At 43.4% G+C, this 15278-nt stretch overlaps 2 protein-coding genes across 5 annotated transcripts in view; one reads left to right on the top strand and one right to left on the bottom strand.

Annotated features, from left to right (window-relative positions):
* The window catches only part of MASP2 (MBL associated serine protease 2), a 15273-nt gene extending 10889 nt beyond the window's left edge, over positions 1 to 4384 (top strand). For both annotated transcript variants that reach the window (XM_081341469.1, XM_081341468.1), the window contains 5 exons: positions 23 to 141; positions 415 to 493; positions 1066 to 1203; positions 2297 to 2371; positions 3573 to 4384. In XM_081341469.1, coding sequence (XP_081197595.1) covers positions 23 to 141; positions 415 to 493; positions 1066 to 1203; positions 2297 to 2371; positions 3573 to 4348 — 1187 coding nt within the window. In that variant the 3' untranslated portion in view covers positions 4349 to 4384. The remainder of the gene's footprint in view (positions 1 to 22; positions 142 to 414; positions 494 to 1065; positions 1204 to 2296; positions 2372 to 3572) is intronic.
* Positions 4385 to 5236: 852 nt separating this feature from the next.
* Positions 5237 to 14724, bottom strand: TARDBP (TAR DNA binding protein). 3 transcript variants are annotated; one of them, XR_014028230.1, is made up of 8 exons: positions 14584 to 14722; positions 11784 to 11838; positions 11217 to 11470; positions 10499 to 10662; positions 9819 to 9959; positions 9301 to 9471; positions 7130 to 8484; positions 5237 to 5591 (listed from the first exon to the last, which is right to left on the bottom strand). XR_014028230.1 is itself a non-coding variant. In XM_081341470.1 (7 exons), exons 2-7 carry the CDS (start codon positions 11792 to 11794, stop codon positions 7951 to 7953), a joined length of 1275 nt encoding a protein of 424 aa, XP_081197596.1. In that variant the 5' UTR covers positions 11795 to 11838; positions 14584 to 14722; the 3' UTR covers positions 6380 to 7950. The 3 variants fall into 3 exon arrangements, 2 of the variants coding, with proteins under 2 accessions (XP_081197596.1, XP_081197597.1); XM_081341470.1 differs by lacking the exon at positions 5237 to 5591 and having other exon boundaries at positions 6380 to 8484; XM_081341471.1 differs by lacking the exons at positions 5237 to 5591; positions 11784 to 11838 and having other exon boundaries at positions 6380 to 8484; positions 14584 to 14724.
* Between the last annotated feature and the right edge of the window lie 554 nt (positions 14725 to 15278).

Raw genomic sequence — 15278 nt, 5'->3', positions numbered from 1 at the left:
CCATTGTTTTCCAACTCTGCAGCTTTGCCATGTCCCAATCCTCAAGCACCCCCCAACGGCCGGATCTCCCCAGCGCAGGCGAAGTATATTCTGAAAGACTTCTACAGCCTCTCTTGCAACGTGGGCTACGCGCTTTTGGAAGTGTGTAAACATTCTTACAGTTTTTTACTTCTGTGGGTTGGCAACGATACGGATGGGTATAAATTTGAGCTGTGGAACTTGGGCCAAAGCAGTTTCACCTGCGGAGATAAAAAAACACCATACATTATAATAAGTGCGTTTAAATATTGAGCTGTTGCATTACACCACGCTGTTGTTTTTTTTTAACTTATTGTTTTTGGAATGGTTACCAACAAAGGCATTCTCAAACCGTGACACAAAAGTCCCTGAAATCTTTCCTTTTTCCTCCCACAGAACAAACTCATTGTGGAATCCTTCAGGGCAACCTGTCAAAAAGATGGTACTTGGAACAAGCCAATGGCCCAATGCACCAGTAGGTCTTTGCCCAGAATTCACATGGGACTTGCAGTCCTCAGATATGTTACGTGCTTCTTGTAAGAGTCCATATCAAGTCAATTTTAATGAAAATTGTGGGAGGCAAACTTCGAGTCTCAGAATAAAATTTGCCTGCTTTGAAATATTTTCAGTGGAGACAGATCAATACATGTCCCAGTTTTCGCTAGGTCTTTTACTACAAGGGAGTTAAAAAACACAATTATTATATTTTTCCCTTGCTTCTGTTCACCCTCTAATTCTTCTTCTAAAATGGACGTTACGCTCCAAAAAGTCATTTGGGAAACACTTAGGAGGCAGAATGTAGTTTATTTTATTTACAAGCTAACTAAGAGAATTTGTAAGGATTAAAATAAATGCCTCTGGGTGGCAGGCCCTTGGCTACAGATACTCAAGGCCCTAAATTTCAGTCTCAGAAAAATTATCTTTGACTTGGGACCCGCTTTTCTACTGCCTAGCCTGCCGCTGTTTTTATCCTGACGTTTCTTGTAACTATGGTCTGCATTCCAGTCCTTTTAATATTTCTCAGTATTAATATTCCTTCCTTTTCAGTTGTTGACTGCGGCCCTGCCAATGACATAGCGAATGGCACACTTGTGTATGTCACCGGAAGAGAGATTTCCACATATCAGGCTGAAATCAAATATAACTGCGAAAGCCCCTTCTACGCCTTGAAAAGCGGAGACTCTGGTAAGAGAAATCTTTTCTGGCGTAGAAGAGGGGTGTTTAAATTCAGTGCTTAAAAAACAAATTCTGCAATCCTTGCCGTTCCACGAAAGCTACTGGAGATTGGCCCCCTGTGCAAATGAAGCCCTGCTTTGGGGGACTTGTGAACCAGCACACGGGAGAGAAAGAAAAAGAATGCTGAGCTAGGGCCTCGCCTGAATTGCTCTGGTATGGCACCACGTTCACACCTACTGGGTGAAAACTGCTTTTCAACTTAAGGCGTTTGTAAAACTGGTGGAGCAGAGATGTGAGGATTCCGATATTGCTGTGCACGGAGGCAAGAGAGAGAGAGAGAGAGAGAGAGAGAGAGAGAGAGAGAGAGAGAGAGAGAGAGAGAGAGAGAGAGAGAGAGAGAGAGAGAGAGGAGAGGGAGAGAGGTCAGGGCTAGCTCCAAAATTAGTTTTATTTCATGTGACCACTAGGCTAGAATCTATACTACTAACTGTCAAGGCAAATGGACGGTAGGCTCAGTGCGTTAGGACGCTGAGCTTGTCGATCAGGTCGGCAGTTTGGCGGGTCGAATCCTGAGTGCCGCGTAGCAGAGTGAGCGCTGGTTACTCGTCCCAGCTTCTGCCAACCTAGCAGTTCGAAAGCACGTAAAAAATCCAAGTAGAAAAACAGGGACCGCTCCGGTGGGAAGGTAACAGCGTTCCGTGCGCCTTTGGCATCTAGTCATGACCCCGAAGACGTCCTCGGACAAGCGCTGGCTCTTCGGCTTTGAAACGGGAGATGAGCACCGGCCCCTAGAGTTGGAAAACGACTAGCACGCATGTGCGGGGGAATCTTTACCTTTACCTAAAGAGTCCATGAAATTCAAGGAAGGCTGGACTCTTTTATCTTGTAGGTGCAAAGGGACTCTGAACTGATGCTCGGTTTCCTCCCTCGGGCTCAGCCACGTCATCTCCTTACAGGAGGTTATCAGTAAACTGTGGGATGCAAATTGGGATCCTCCGGTGAGGATTAGGACCGTATTTAAGACTGTTGGGAAAAGGGCTGGCTGCAATTTGAAGCATGGGTGGCATCTCTCTTTACCAAGACTATACTGTCTACTACACAGGTGACTACCGGTGTGCTTCTGATGGCTTTTGGAGGGATCAAAAGGGAAAGAAAGAACCTCCGGTCTGTGAACCAGGTAATATATATATGCAAGTGCTCTACAAAAGTCACATAAGGATATGATCTTAGGCAAATGTCACCATTTCCTTGCTTCGTGCTGCTTATCTGCACCACTGTTTTCCCTTCCTGACCTGCCAGCTGGGCGTAATTGTGTGTGTTGGTTTGTATGTGTGTGCAAAAATATTCCAGTTTTTTGTTTTTATCTCAATGCGGATTTTCTCCCCCATAACCACATAACCAAAGATGACTGAAAGTATTTTTCATTCAGCGTTAACTATTTCACTTTTAACTGTACAAAAGAAGCTATTGTAGGCACCGTTCAAGGCTGAAAACAGGGTATTACGAACTTTTGGATGAGAAGTACGTGAAATATCCTTTACGGCAACCTTTAAAAAAAAAACATCTCTCCAAGAACTTCTGTATTAGTACAAAATAATTGTAGTACCGGTATTTTATCTCATCCCCTGTTTAATGAAACTGAAACTGCACAATCGGGGCCCTATCAAACAAAGCCAGTATTTGAAAAGACCAGACTGCACCACGTAGTTGTTACACATTTGGTGTTACACAGTTGGCGTTACCGATAATAAAGCAGCATTCATATATGCCAGGGGGGTCAAACTGCCGGCCCGTGGGCCAGTTGCATCATACGGAGGCCGCGTCCACCCCAGCTCCGCCACTGCAAATAACAAGTGGCGATACGTCACGTGACGCGGCAGGTTTGACACCCGTGATATATGTGGAGAAAATAATTGAGCCACTCAGCATCTGGGGGAATCTCAAAGCAAGACCACACATTAAGGAAGTAAGGACAAATGGGTATTTCCATACTTACGTGGCCTAGATTGGTGCCTAAGAAACGTGTCTTAAGACGTGAAATGTCTTTAAAGCGGCAACAGATACCGACACGTTACAATGCAGCCGTAGCTTTGTGGGAAAGACAACGGTTACAACCAGCTCTTTTGAGGTAGGGGAAAGAGAAATCTCATAGCTTTGAGGTCCAAAGTGCTGGGTAAACCTGGCATCCAAATTTCAACCACTGCCACCACCCTCTCTGGAATTCCTTGTTGGGGCAGGGGGGAAAAAAATAGGAAAATAAACGAGTCTGGGACACACAATCCAACCATCACAAGACCCTTTTCTAGGACTTGTAGACTGAGGCCGGGAGAATCAAATCTCACTGAACTAACTCGTACCTCTTTTGCCTTCCTTGCCAGTCTGCGGAGTCCAAATGTCTAACACTTTGAAGCGTATCTTTGGAGGGCAGAAGGCTCTGCCCGGCCAATTCCCTTGGCAGGTGTTAATCACCGATGCGCATGGAGCAACTGGGGGTGGAGCCCTCTTGTACGACAACTGGATCTTAACCGCCGCTCACGTCCTCGGCAACCCAGTTGACGCCTCCACCCTGACCTTGAAACTGGGGCTCCTAAACAAGCGCTCCCCTCATTACCACCAAGCCTGGGCGGAATCGGTCTTCCTCCACGGCGGCTTCGCCAACGACGGCATCAACTTTGACAATGACATTGCTTTGATTAAGCTGAAGCACAAAGTCCCCGTCCACAAAAATATCACGCCGATTTGCTTGCCGGGAGACAACCCCGGCTTCCGCGTCCACGTCAACGATACAGGGATCATTGCTGGCTGGGGAAAAACAGAGCGGGCCCGTCAGTCCCGTTTCCTCCTGTATACCGAGATCGACGTTGTCGGGCCGGACAAATGCAAAGCTGCCTACGCAAACCGGACTTTGGAAGGAAAAAAACTCACGCTGACAGAAAACATGCTTTGTGCGGGAACCGAGGAGGGGGGGAAGGATTCTTGCTATGGGGACAGCGGAGGCGCCTTGGTGTTCTACGATACGAAGGCCAGGAGGTGGTTTGTGGGTGGTGTGGTCTCCTGGGGTCTGGAATGTGGTTCTGCCGGGCTCTACGGGGTCTACACTAAGGTGTCCAATTATATGTCATGGATTGAGGACCTAATTGCACGCCATTCTTAAATCGGGCTTTTGTTGCGTTTTCCAATAAAGCATAGAACACGGATTAGTTCTACTAGTTCTTTTTCACTGAGGTGAGTGGATTCTTTGTGAGTTTCTTATGACAAAACCTCAACTGAAAATTCCACAGGGGCCCCAATTATTATGACCGCGGCCTGTTTTAAATCAAAAAGGTTCATAGAGAAATCGCCTAGTCCAAATCTATTGGGGTTCCCCCCCCCCGGTGTGGTTAATTAAAGCCCTCCGTTTTTTCCTGCCATATTTAAAGACCAAATTTAAAGTCTTACCATTTTAAAGTTCAAATTTTTAACTCCGTTGGGGCTTCTCTCTCCCCCCTCCCCTTGCATTTACATTTACTGAAGCTTATCTCACATTAGCTCAACCTAGTGAACAAGGAATTCCTTTATGAGCTACCAGAGAGTTGGAGGTACTATTATCTTTTTATAAAGAGACATCACTGACAACTGGTGGGGTGGGAAGGTGGCAGAAAGAGTGTCAGGCCTATGTAGCCCATAGGAACAAGGCAAGAGCCCAGAGGCCCTGCTCATTCAGCTGTAACAGTTTGGTCTCAAAATGCTCCGAGATTTAATTCACGCCCGCACTCATCTGGACTGGAAAAAGAAATTGTCATCATCACATCTATTTGAGTAGCAAAGTCTCAGTAATTAAGAGATGCTCAGCAGGCAACTGAAACACACATTTGCTCACATTGGGCCTCGGTGTTAAAATTACAACGCTGCTTATTACTAAATGAAGCTCATTAGCAAGATAATCCTTCTAGCAGTGGTAAACCGACTGTGTTCCCTTATTTCCTTCTTGAAATTGCATTAGCACAATACGTACAAGTGCTACAGAAGTTAAAAACAAAGACTCCAGACAATCAAGTTATGAGAATTCTGTTTTATTAAACTCAACTTTCAACACTAACGGGGAAAAAAAAATATTAACGATATGAATCATGTTTGAAAACAATTCTTAAGATGCTTAGGGATTGGAGGGAAGGCCCATTAGAGCCCTGAGTGCTTGAAGCAGCACTAAAATGATCACAGCATGGGTCCCCCTTTCTCTTCAGAAGTGGCCCTTGGGCTTTATAAATACAAGCTAAAATAAATTACCGAAACCATGCTAGTGAGGTATCAAACTTACCCTCGTGATTCTTCCTGGGATGACACAGTTTAGCCTTGGGAGGTCCGAGAAAACCATATTAAGTGTTACTCAGCAGCAGTAGCTGGTGTTAATGCAAGTGCTAAAATGCAAAATTCAGATGGTAGATTTTGGCAATGGATCGGATTTAGGTGAAGTAAAGATTAATGCAATGTAAGACCGTATGTCCTTTGGAATAGTCACAGATCTGTTTTTACACCCAAGAACCATCCTCTGGTGTAATAAACCAGTTTTAGTATCGAACAACAATGCCACAAATAAGCACCCAGGAAATAAGTTTTAAGACCTACACCAACGTCCTTTAAAAAAAAAGAAATAGGATTTTAGGCTGAAATGCAAAGAAAATCAGGGAAGCGAAAGGAGGTTTTTAAAATGTATACATTTAGCGGGACCAAACTGACGGCTCCCACTACCTATCAAGTGAAAGTTGTGTCTCGAGTAAGGAACAGTAAAAGGCCTGTAACTGTTATCATTTAGAGCCAAATGTTTGCCAACACTTTGTCCAACTTTTCGCCACATTGAAACTGAGGTTAATAGCATCCTATTCCCAGCAAGGCCGAACGCCCTGAGAACACAATGCTATAATAGATACTCAAGGGTTATTTGGGATCTTTGCTTACACCCGGGAAATTAGTGGTGCCTGCTGACCAGGGATGGAGTACTTCATGTAACAGAATTGCATTTCAGATGTTTATCGCAAAAGGTATGAAGGCTGGGTCTTAAAAGTTTTGGAGTTTCTGCTACATGAGGCAGGCAAAGCTAAAAAAAAACATTTTAAAAAACTTAATTTTTTTACCCTAAAGGATGCTTTTCACCAATTAAAAATCAGGACCTCTTTTGCTCTTGGGGGCTGTCAAACACACACACGTATTACTTAAATCAGTTTTATTTAAGAATTTCCTACATTGACAAATCTTATAAAAAAGCATCCAAACACAGAACTTCAGCAAACAGCATTCATATGGATATCTTACAGACAGAAAAAAAAACTTCCACCCGCAAGGGAACACCCTAAGCTTGCAAGTGAGCTTTGCTGGGGAGAAAAAAAAAGGGAAAAAAAAATACACACAGAACTGGATGTTCCCATCAAAAGCCCCACCTTCGGTTCACATTACCACACTTACAGGATCATTGAACAAAAAATAACACACACCATACAGCATTCACAGCAGAGTTGACATAAAGGAGGGAAAAAAAATACAGATATTCGTTTCACTTAACACATCCAACTAATTTGGTTAACTAAGTAAAACGCCCTCCTCCCCCCTCCCCCCCCTTTTAAGTTCTTCCAGATCAGATGTCCGTTTGAATGCAAGGAAAACATTCGTACGTCTGCCGCCATCGCTCTCCGCACACTCTCTCACCAAAGCCACAGGATCGAGGGACATTGCGTCAAGAAAAAAAAAATCCCATAATGCACCACCAAGTCTCTCTCCGCATGCGCCTTCTTTTTCTCGCACATACCAAGCCCTCACATGCCTTGGCACCACAAAATCCAATCCCACACAAGGTTTTCAGAAGTTCAAGCAAGCCTTCTGGTTTCCATCTCACAGCCTTGCGTTCACAGCGTTGAGTACGACTCCATGAAATAAAAAAGAGCGGATAAAATGGAACACCCACCATCTTAAGACGCAGCATGTGCAGTGTGATGGAGTCTTGGATGAGGAAAGCATGGAGACAGGAGTATTCCTAAAGCAGATATTTTTTTTTATGTATTTATATATAGGTGTTTGTGTTTTGTTGTTTTTAACTGCACTGTTTTTCAATGAAGTGCTTCTTCCAGACACACTTGAAATGAGATGAACTAAATGAGGTCTCCATACTGCACTTTAGTATGAGAAGGGAGACAGTGTTAAAAGGAAAAAAAGCCGACACCAACATTGCATTCTCCACACAGGACATTTGGGGGAGGGGGAAGGAGAGAAAGAGAGAAAAATTCTTATGGCGGGGGGGATCAAATTAAATTTTAAAAGAAAAAAAATTAATAAGGATAGGATGCATTTTCTGAAAAATGGCTTCCATCTTTTTTTTTTTTTTTTGAAACATGCATTAAGATCTCAGCTGACTAGGAAACGAGGAATCAAATCCCCCCCCCTTTTTTTTTTTTTACAAATTCCTATTTAAATTCCAGCACATCCGTTTACCAGTCAGGGACACAGTTCACGTTCAGCCACTCAATAATCCCAACTCATGTATTCCAACTCATGGTAACAAAACCTATAAAACTTCATTTAATCTTTTTTTTTCCCCCTTACAAAAGAAAAAAAAAGTGTCAAAAATACTATCGAAATATACTACACACTGAACAAATTTGATTTGGTTTGTTTTTTTTTTAAACTTTTAGTATATGCATTTTAGATTATACTTACCAGGAGCTCTAGAAAAACAAAAAACAAAAAAAAAAAACTGATTTCCCACCAGAGTCAGTATATAAGCCTTGCCTACATCCCCCATCCCGATGATTTGGAATCCATGCTAGAACCAAAGCCGCCGTTAAACCCGCTGCTGGAGCCTGTGTTGGAGGACCCCCAGCCTATCGCCGGGCCAGAGTTCGAGCTTCCGTAGGAATTGCTCCCGGAGCTAAACCCTTGGTTCTGCTCCCTCTGCATGTTGCCCTGTGGCTGGTTGCTCCCTGACGGACCAGACTGGTTTTGCTGGCTGGCAAGCATGCCCATCATCCCCCAGCTGCTTTGCAGTGCTGCTTGGGCGGCCGCCATCATGGCGGGGTTGATGCTAAAGGCTCCAAAGTTCATCCCAGCTCCCATGTTACTGCCCTGGTTGTTCCCCAACCCGCCTCCCCCCCCGCCTCCCCCCCGGTTAGGAAATCCACCCTGATTCCCAAAGCCTCCTGGATTACCACCAAATCTTCCACCTCTTTCTAGTTGTCTACTGCTATTGTGCTTAGGCTCAGCATTGGATATATGGACGCTGATTCCTTTTATGATCAAGTCCTCACCACACAGGGACTGGGCGACCTGCAAGGAACAAAGAACGAGGGCTGAGCAGAGGGAGACAAGACGACAAATGCACAAAAAAGCACTACAGGAGCAGCAGCGGACATCTAGGCTTGTCTGAAGTAGCCACGATTACCTAGCATTCCCTCACCACAGCAGAAAACTACTCTCTTTTTCTGAAACACCAGGAGTGTGCAATACTAATTTAACTTGCACTGTACTTCATGCTCATTCTGCTCCAAGTCTGAAACAAAACAAAAAAACCCCCATTTGCTCACAAAAGCTTCCACTGACACTTCTAAAAGGAAGCCCATCCCACACAATTAACCCGATTATAGTTCTTAGGCGGCTGGTTTTGAAATGGAACACTGCTTCATACAAATTTATAAGTAGCCACTGGCCCAGACGTCTGTGGCAAGATTAATCAGCTTCCCAGGCAAACAAAGAGTTGAGAGTTGTTCTTTTTCCCCCCTCTTCATCCTCAAGGGCAAAAATGATTAACAGCCAAGTTTATTTGCAAGGTTTGCTTTGGGCCCATTGTTATTTAAACAGTGGCAATGAAATGGAAGCATCTAATTACACAGTAATACTGAAGACACTTTAGATCAAGTTTTCCCGAATGAACACCCCTCTTAAAATGATTGGGCAGCTGACAGGAATAAAGTATTAACAGGGATATATGCAATTTATATGCCCCGTAATTCAAAAGCCAACTGCATTCACGTTTGACACACACAATGAAATTAAATGCGAATGTTATGAAAACTGCTTAAGGAAAACAGAGCACGCTCCTCGGGGAGGGGGGGTGGGGGGGGGGAGAGAACACTGGGTGAATACCTGATCATCAGCAAACGTAACGAAGGCAAAAGCTCTGAATGGTTTGGGAATGAAGACGTCAACCACTTCTCCATATTGTGAAAAAAACTGACGGAGCTCGTCTGCGGTCATGTCGTCAGTGCAACGGCCCACAAACACCTTTCTGCTACGCAAAGGTTCATCTGGACTTTGCTGGTACCAATGCAGAAGATTTATATTAATTATATAGGAAAAGAGTTATAGGGGCCATAACCAATAAAGGCTTTTCTCTCCCCCCGCCCTCAATATAATAAGGCAGCAACTAGCCAACGGGGGAGGGGGGGGAGGGGAGAAAGGAAACTTTGAAGTTGTTCCTTCCAAAATTCAAGTGATGCGACACGGAATTTGAAAATTGGAAAACTAAGAAGGGCTTTGCTCCACTCGCGAAACCCCTGTCACGTCACATGAATGCCTGGACCACTCTGGTCCTTCTCGTTTTGGAGAACAGAATCCCTGGGCCCCCAATTCGATCCGCGACGCCCAGAGGTGTCAGAACGTACCTTAGAATTGGGGAGCTTGCAGTCGCACCATCTCCCATCGATCATGTGACGCTGGGACATGACTTTCACTTGAGTTTCGTAGTCGGTAAATCTCACAAAGCCAAACCCCTTTGAGTGGCCAGTTTTGATGTCCTTCTTTACCTAGATTTAAAAGGGGGGGGGGGGGGCGGAATTATAGGACCAGAATGGCATTAGGTCGCTTTATTCACCTTATTCCTAAAGTAAATGTGAAATACGTAATAAGAGAAACATGCTAACGTTCTGCCCCTCAGCTGAAGCCTTCATCCTGCGCTATGGTCTCTGATGAAAAGCTGCAAAAGCAGATCGGCTCCCTCTCCCTCAAAACGGCTGTTCCATCTGGCCCAGAGGGAGGAGGGACAGGCCTTCCCCGCTGGGAGGGGGCTCCATCTGAGTCCCTTCTCCAGCTAAACTAAATTTTCATTCTAACGTTCCTAGGACTAAGGAGAAACTTCCTGACAGTCAGAACAATTAACCAGTGGAACAACCTGCCTCCAGAAGTGGTGAATGCTCCAACACTGGAAGTTTTTAAGAAGAGACTGGACAGCCATTTGTCCGAAATGGTATAGGGTTTCCTGCCTGAGGGGGGGGGGGTTGGACTAGATGACCTCCAAGGTCCCTTCCAACTTATTCTTCTTATTATTACTACTTGCGCCAAATACCTGCACCATGAGAACTTCTCCAAATGTGCTGAAATATTCCTTCAGGTCTTGCTCCGTTGTTTTCCATGGGAGACCCAAAACTATCAGATCGGAGGTTTTCTGCACTGCTCGTTTCACTTTAACGGCTGACGAAGCATCCGTTTCATCCATTTTCCTCTTGTTGTCTAAGAAACCGCCGTGGACACAAAAACAGATTTACGTTAATCGCAACGGAAGACTCCCAAAGTTGCTGGAGGCTGGGCAGCCTATACTTTCAACAAACTATGATTGTTTGTGCAGTCAGACCTTTAAATTGGATTTGGCGGTTTTTTTTATTGTTGAATCGTCCCCAAGGTTATTTGTTACATATTATTAAAAATCAAGTTAATTTTAGAGCTGTGCACATCAAAGCCCTGTTACTCCGGACAAGATTACGCTCAATATGAAACGTAATGTTTCAAAATGTGTAATGTTCAACATGTGTAATAACTGGGAAATAAGTTTTTATGCCCATAAAATCTGTAATGTGTATTTAGTTAGATGTCAGTAAGTGGGGCCTCAATAACCATATTTATATAATCTCATAATGTGAAGGCATATGCTGATAGATGGAACACTACTACTGTGGTTTCCATTTCCAATTATTTAAAAGAATAATTGATTTTATTTCCAACTATGTATTGTTATAGTCGATAAGCAGCTTTTTTTTTAAAAGAACATAATAATTTTAAACACACACCTTTGGGATAATTCACCACGTATACCAAATTTCCCCAGCCATTATCTGGTGCATGAAGAATTCCTTCCACTAATCGGACTCCTCTCATACACTGAGACACGGGGTTTCTGTAACGCAGACCACACGCCCCTGGGAACTGAGCAGTAACTGTGGAGAGTAACACAGTCCCATCATCCTCTGAAGGGATCTCAATGGGTTCCTCATTCTCATCTTCTGTAACTCGGATGTATTCCGACATCTCCGCCGTGATGTTACTGAAGGGTAAAAAAAAAAAGAGATGAATAAAAAAGCAACATGCAATTTATAAACAAAAATAACCAGTGGTTTGGTTTATGGCAGAATCTAACTACTGTTTATTTGACAGAACTTGAATTGAAAAAGGACAGATTGTAACTAAAATAATAGAGAGCATGCTTTATGTGGTAAAGGCTGTAAATTCAGTCTCTAGTGGAAATACACAGGACACTGAAGAACCTAAAGATCCACTTACAATCAGAATGGACAATATTAAACTGAGTCTGCCTCAGTACAAAGTACCTTCCTATTTTACACACATCTTATTTTTACCTTAATAGCATTTGGGAAGATGGGAGACAGAGGTTAATGTGTCTTCCTTACAGTCCTTAAATTCAGAAAGAAAGAACAATGAACGCATATTGTATTTTACTGTATTTTAAAATGCACACTGTATTTTTAACATTGACATTTGGCATACAAAATCACTCCATTTAAATAATATAGTACCAACTACCATTTTAATTCCAACAGTAGCCATTCAGATGCTAGGTTTATAATTTACATGCTACCTTGAAAGCCTTACACAACACATTCCAGTTAAGTCTAATTATAAAGTAGCTACTATCCCTGCCATCTTGCCAAACTGACACCCGTCAGCCAGCTATTTAGTAAAAGGGTGATCAGCAAATCAATTCCACCAGCTCAGCAAGACACTAGCAATTTTTGACTATAGTATATCCTTTGGTTTTCCTGTTCAACGGAACACAGTAAAACAAACAGCAATTTCTGTATATACCGCAACACCAAAATTGGTCCCTCTCTTACACAAAATAGTAAAGTATTATGACTTATTCCTCTTCATCTTGTATTTTCACATTATAAACTGATAATGTTGCATACTCTCAAAGAGAAAATATGTTTGGATATGGATAGATGTATAATTAAAACAACACCCATCTTGTTTTTAACTGATCTATAAGCTGCCACAGTAGTAACTACGCAGAAAAATTAAATATAAAATCTTTAAAGAAGTAAACTTTTTAACATGCAATACTACAGAAAGTAAAAATCTTACACAAAATGAGGAATAGCATACAAGTAGTCCTCGACATATGACCACAATGGAGTCCAAAATTTCTGTTGTTAAATGAATTTTGTTCCATTTTACAACCTTTCTTCTCAGAGCTGAGTGAATCACCGCAACTATTAAGTTAGTAACACGGTTAAGGCTTCCCCATTGATCTTGCTTGTCAGAACATCGCAAAAGATGATCTGCAACTGTCATAAATATGAGTCAGTTGCCAAACAGCTGAATTTGGATCACACGATCATGAGGATGCTGCAATGGTCATAAACTGTGAAAAACCTCCATAACTTAAAAAAATTTTTCCCCAGTGCCGCTGTACCTTTGAACAGTCACTAAATGAGCTGTTGAAAGTTGTACTGAAACTGTTTCTGACTCTAAAATATGCATTAAAAACCTATTTCCCCTTCTTAAAAAGAGTTTCATTAGCAATATAGCATTAGCATCACAAATGGAAAGTTGAGTAAAGCTTATTCCGGTCACATAGTTCAAAGAACCCACAACTGGGGACTTATGACTCATTTGTTTCAAAGAAGACTGCTTTGAAATAAAAAACGGTCACTACCAGTACCAACGGAATGAAGATGATAATAGTATAGAATGTATGTATTTTCTTGAATTGACTCATCTATCATTCTGGGATGTCGGGGCTAATTTTCCTTCCACTTGGTTGCCCCTAACAGGCCACTTACCGAATTCTTACTGGAGGGCAAGCGCACAACTTTTGAACAACTGATTGCGGGATCTAATAGAAATTCAATTTTTGTTGCAAATGGATTTTCTTGCAAGACGCTTTTTGTTGTTGTTGTTTACAACTGTAAACACACACTATAAGGATACAAACCAGCTACAAATGTAGCCACCCTGGGAGAAAATTACCCATAAAAAAAAACGTACCCTGGAAACTAGATTAAATATTCTCGGAAATAATTACGCCAAAAAAGAAAAAAAAATTCCTCCCTTTTTCCTATCAAAAGGAGGTAACTCAGTAATTTAGAAGTATTTGTACCTGGACTGACAGGGATTTTAATTACGTTTTTAATTTTTTAACTCTTAATTTTTAATTTATTTTAATTTTAATAATTTATTGTACAGGGGCCTTTAATTTTATCTTAACTTCTGTATTTATTGTACGTTATTGTTGTTAGCCGCTCTGAGTCCTTCGGGAGATAGGGCGGCATATAAGCCCCATTAACTAATTAATTAATTAATTAATTAATTTCCAACTGGCCTATCAAAAGGTGGCAACTCGGTAATTTAGAAATCATTTGGAAAGTTAAGAAGTTTCCTTGACTTCTCATCGCTTCCTTCCTAATTTAATCTTTTTTAAACTTGGTTTTTAACTTTTGTATTTTTGGCTTTTAATTACCCTGTAAACCGCCCTGAGTCCTCCGGGAAAGGGCGGTATATAAATGTAATAAAATAAATAAATAAATAAATATCTATCCACGGAATTGTCTTGACACAATACAGGAAGTGATTCGTTTACTGTCTTCTTTAGAGAGGATGTTTTTTTTTGTTTTGTTTTTTTGTTGTTGTTGTAACTTCTCAGCCGAACTGACAGCCCTAGGATTTCCTAGTGGTCCCCCATCCAAGTTCTTAGTCCGACCTTTATTTAGGTTTTCAAAATCAGCGGCGGGGAAAGAAGACATAGGTTGAAAAGTACTTGAAATAAAGGAGCAGAGGCCCAGAACTGGGGGGGGGGGGGAAGCCTCGTTTGGCTCTGATCCAAGACCACCACCTCCTTTGAACTACAAGTCCCGTCAGCCTCCATTCCTCTCAAGCGGGGGGGGGTGGCGCAGTCAGCGCGACCTGGAAGGCGCCTTTTGCGAAAAGAAGGCCTCGCTGGCTAAATGGTGGAAACTGTTATTTCCCTCAAAACATGGAAGCCTCCCAGCTGGGGAAGAGCGCGAGAGGAAGGCCCATAGCCGCCATCGGGGCCCGGCGGGGTTTCAGTCAGCGCAGCCTCCGCCTGAGGGGCCGGCCTTTCCTCCCCGGGCGACCCCCTGCCCCGAGCCGCCTCGTCCTTCCAACCCCTGGACTCACCGTTGGCGCGAAGCCTAGGAAGGACAAGGCAGAATCGGTTGCGACTGGGCCGCGAGAGGACCTTGGGCAAGCTCCCGGCTGAGGCCTCCACTCTCCTCGCTCTCGACAAAATGGCGGCGCCCTCTTTTCCCCCTCAGCGACTGCGGACCGAAGCGGGTCCCAGGACGAGCCACGCCAAGACGCTGGGGAGGGGGGGGAACGCCTCACTGAAGGCTTTTTACCATCGCGAGGGAAAAATGTGCTCCGGAGGGGGGGAGGAATAGTTCCAAATTCCTTTCAGTATTATTTCCATTTCCAAGTGTCTCGCGTTCTCTTTCTTCGCAAAAGGAACGTAATTTGAAGTCTGGGGTACACTTCCTTCCCCCCCCTTACAGAAACCCAGGAGTGGTATGGCCGACTCGGCCGTGTCACGCGCATGCGTCGACGACGCCGACGCCAAGTTGTAGTGGAGAGGCGTCAGACTCTTAAGGGAAAGCTGGTTTCAGTAGCGCCTGTTCTTTCTGCGCGTGCGGAAGAGGCGGGACCTGGGGAGGGGGGGAAACCCGAGCGGGAAAAGGGCGGGAAAAACAGCGCATGCGCAGTCCCGGAAGTGTGAAATCTTTATTTTTTTTCAAATTTCCTTTTGTGGCGAAGGAAGCTTTTTGCGCTGCTGTTTTTAACGAGCGGCCCGCCCCAAAAAGTGTATTCTTAACCCC

This window comes from Vipera berus, assembly GCF_964194415.1.
Source record: "Vipera berus genome assembly, chromosome: 17".
Lineage (NCBI taxonomy): Eukaryota > Metazoa > Chordata > Lepidosauria > Squamata > Viperidae > Vipera > Vipera berus.
This window is presented reverse-complemented; position numbering and strand designations above follow the sequence as displayed.

Excerpts from the sequence above, each read along its gene's own strand:
- TARDBP (XM_081341470.1), bottom strand. Across the intron at positions 10,663-11,216 it reads CGTGGTGAATTATCCCAAAG|ACAACAAGAGGAAAATGGAT; the intron begins GTGTGTGTTTAA and ends GCGGTTTCTTAG. Across the intron at positions 9,472-9,818 it reads GCAAGCTCCCCAATTCTAAG|CAAAGTCCAGATGAACCTTT; the intron begins GTACGTTCTGAC and ends CATTGGTACCAG.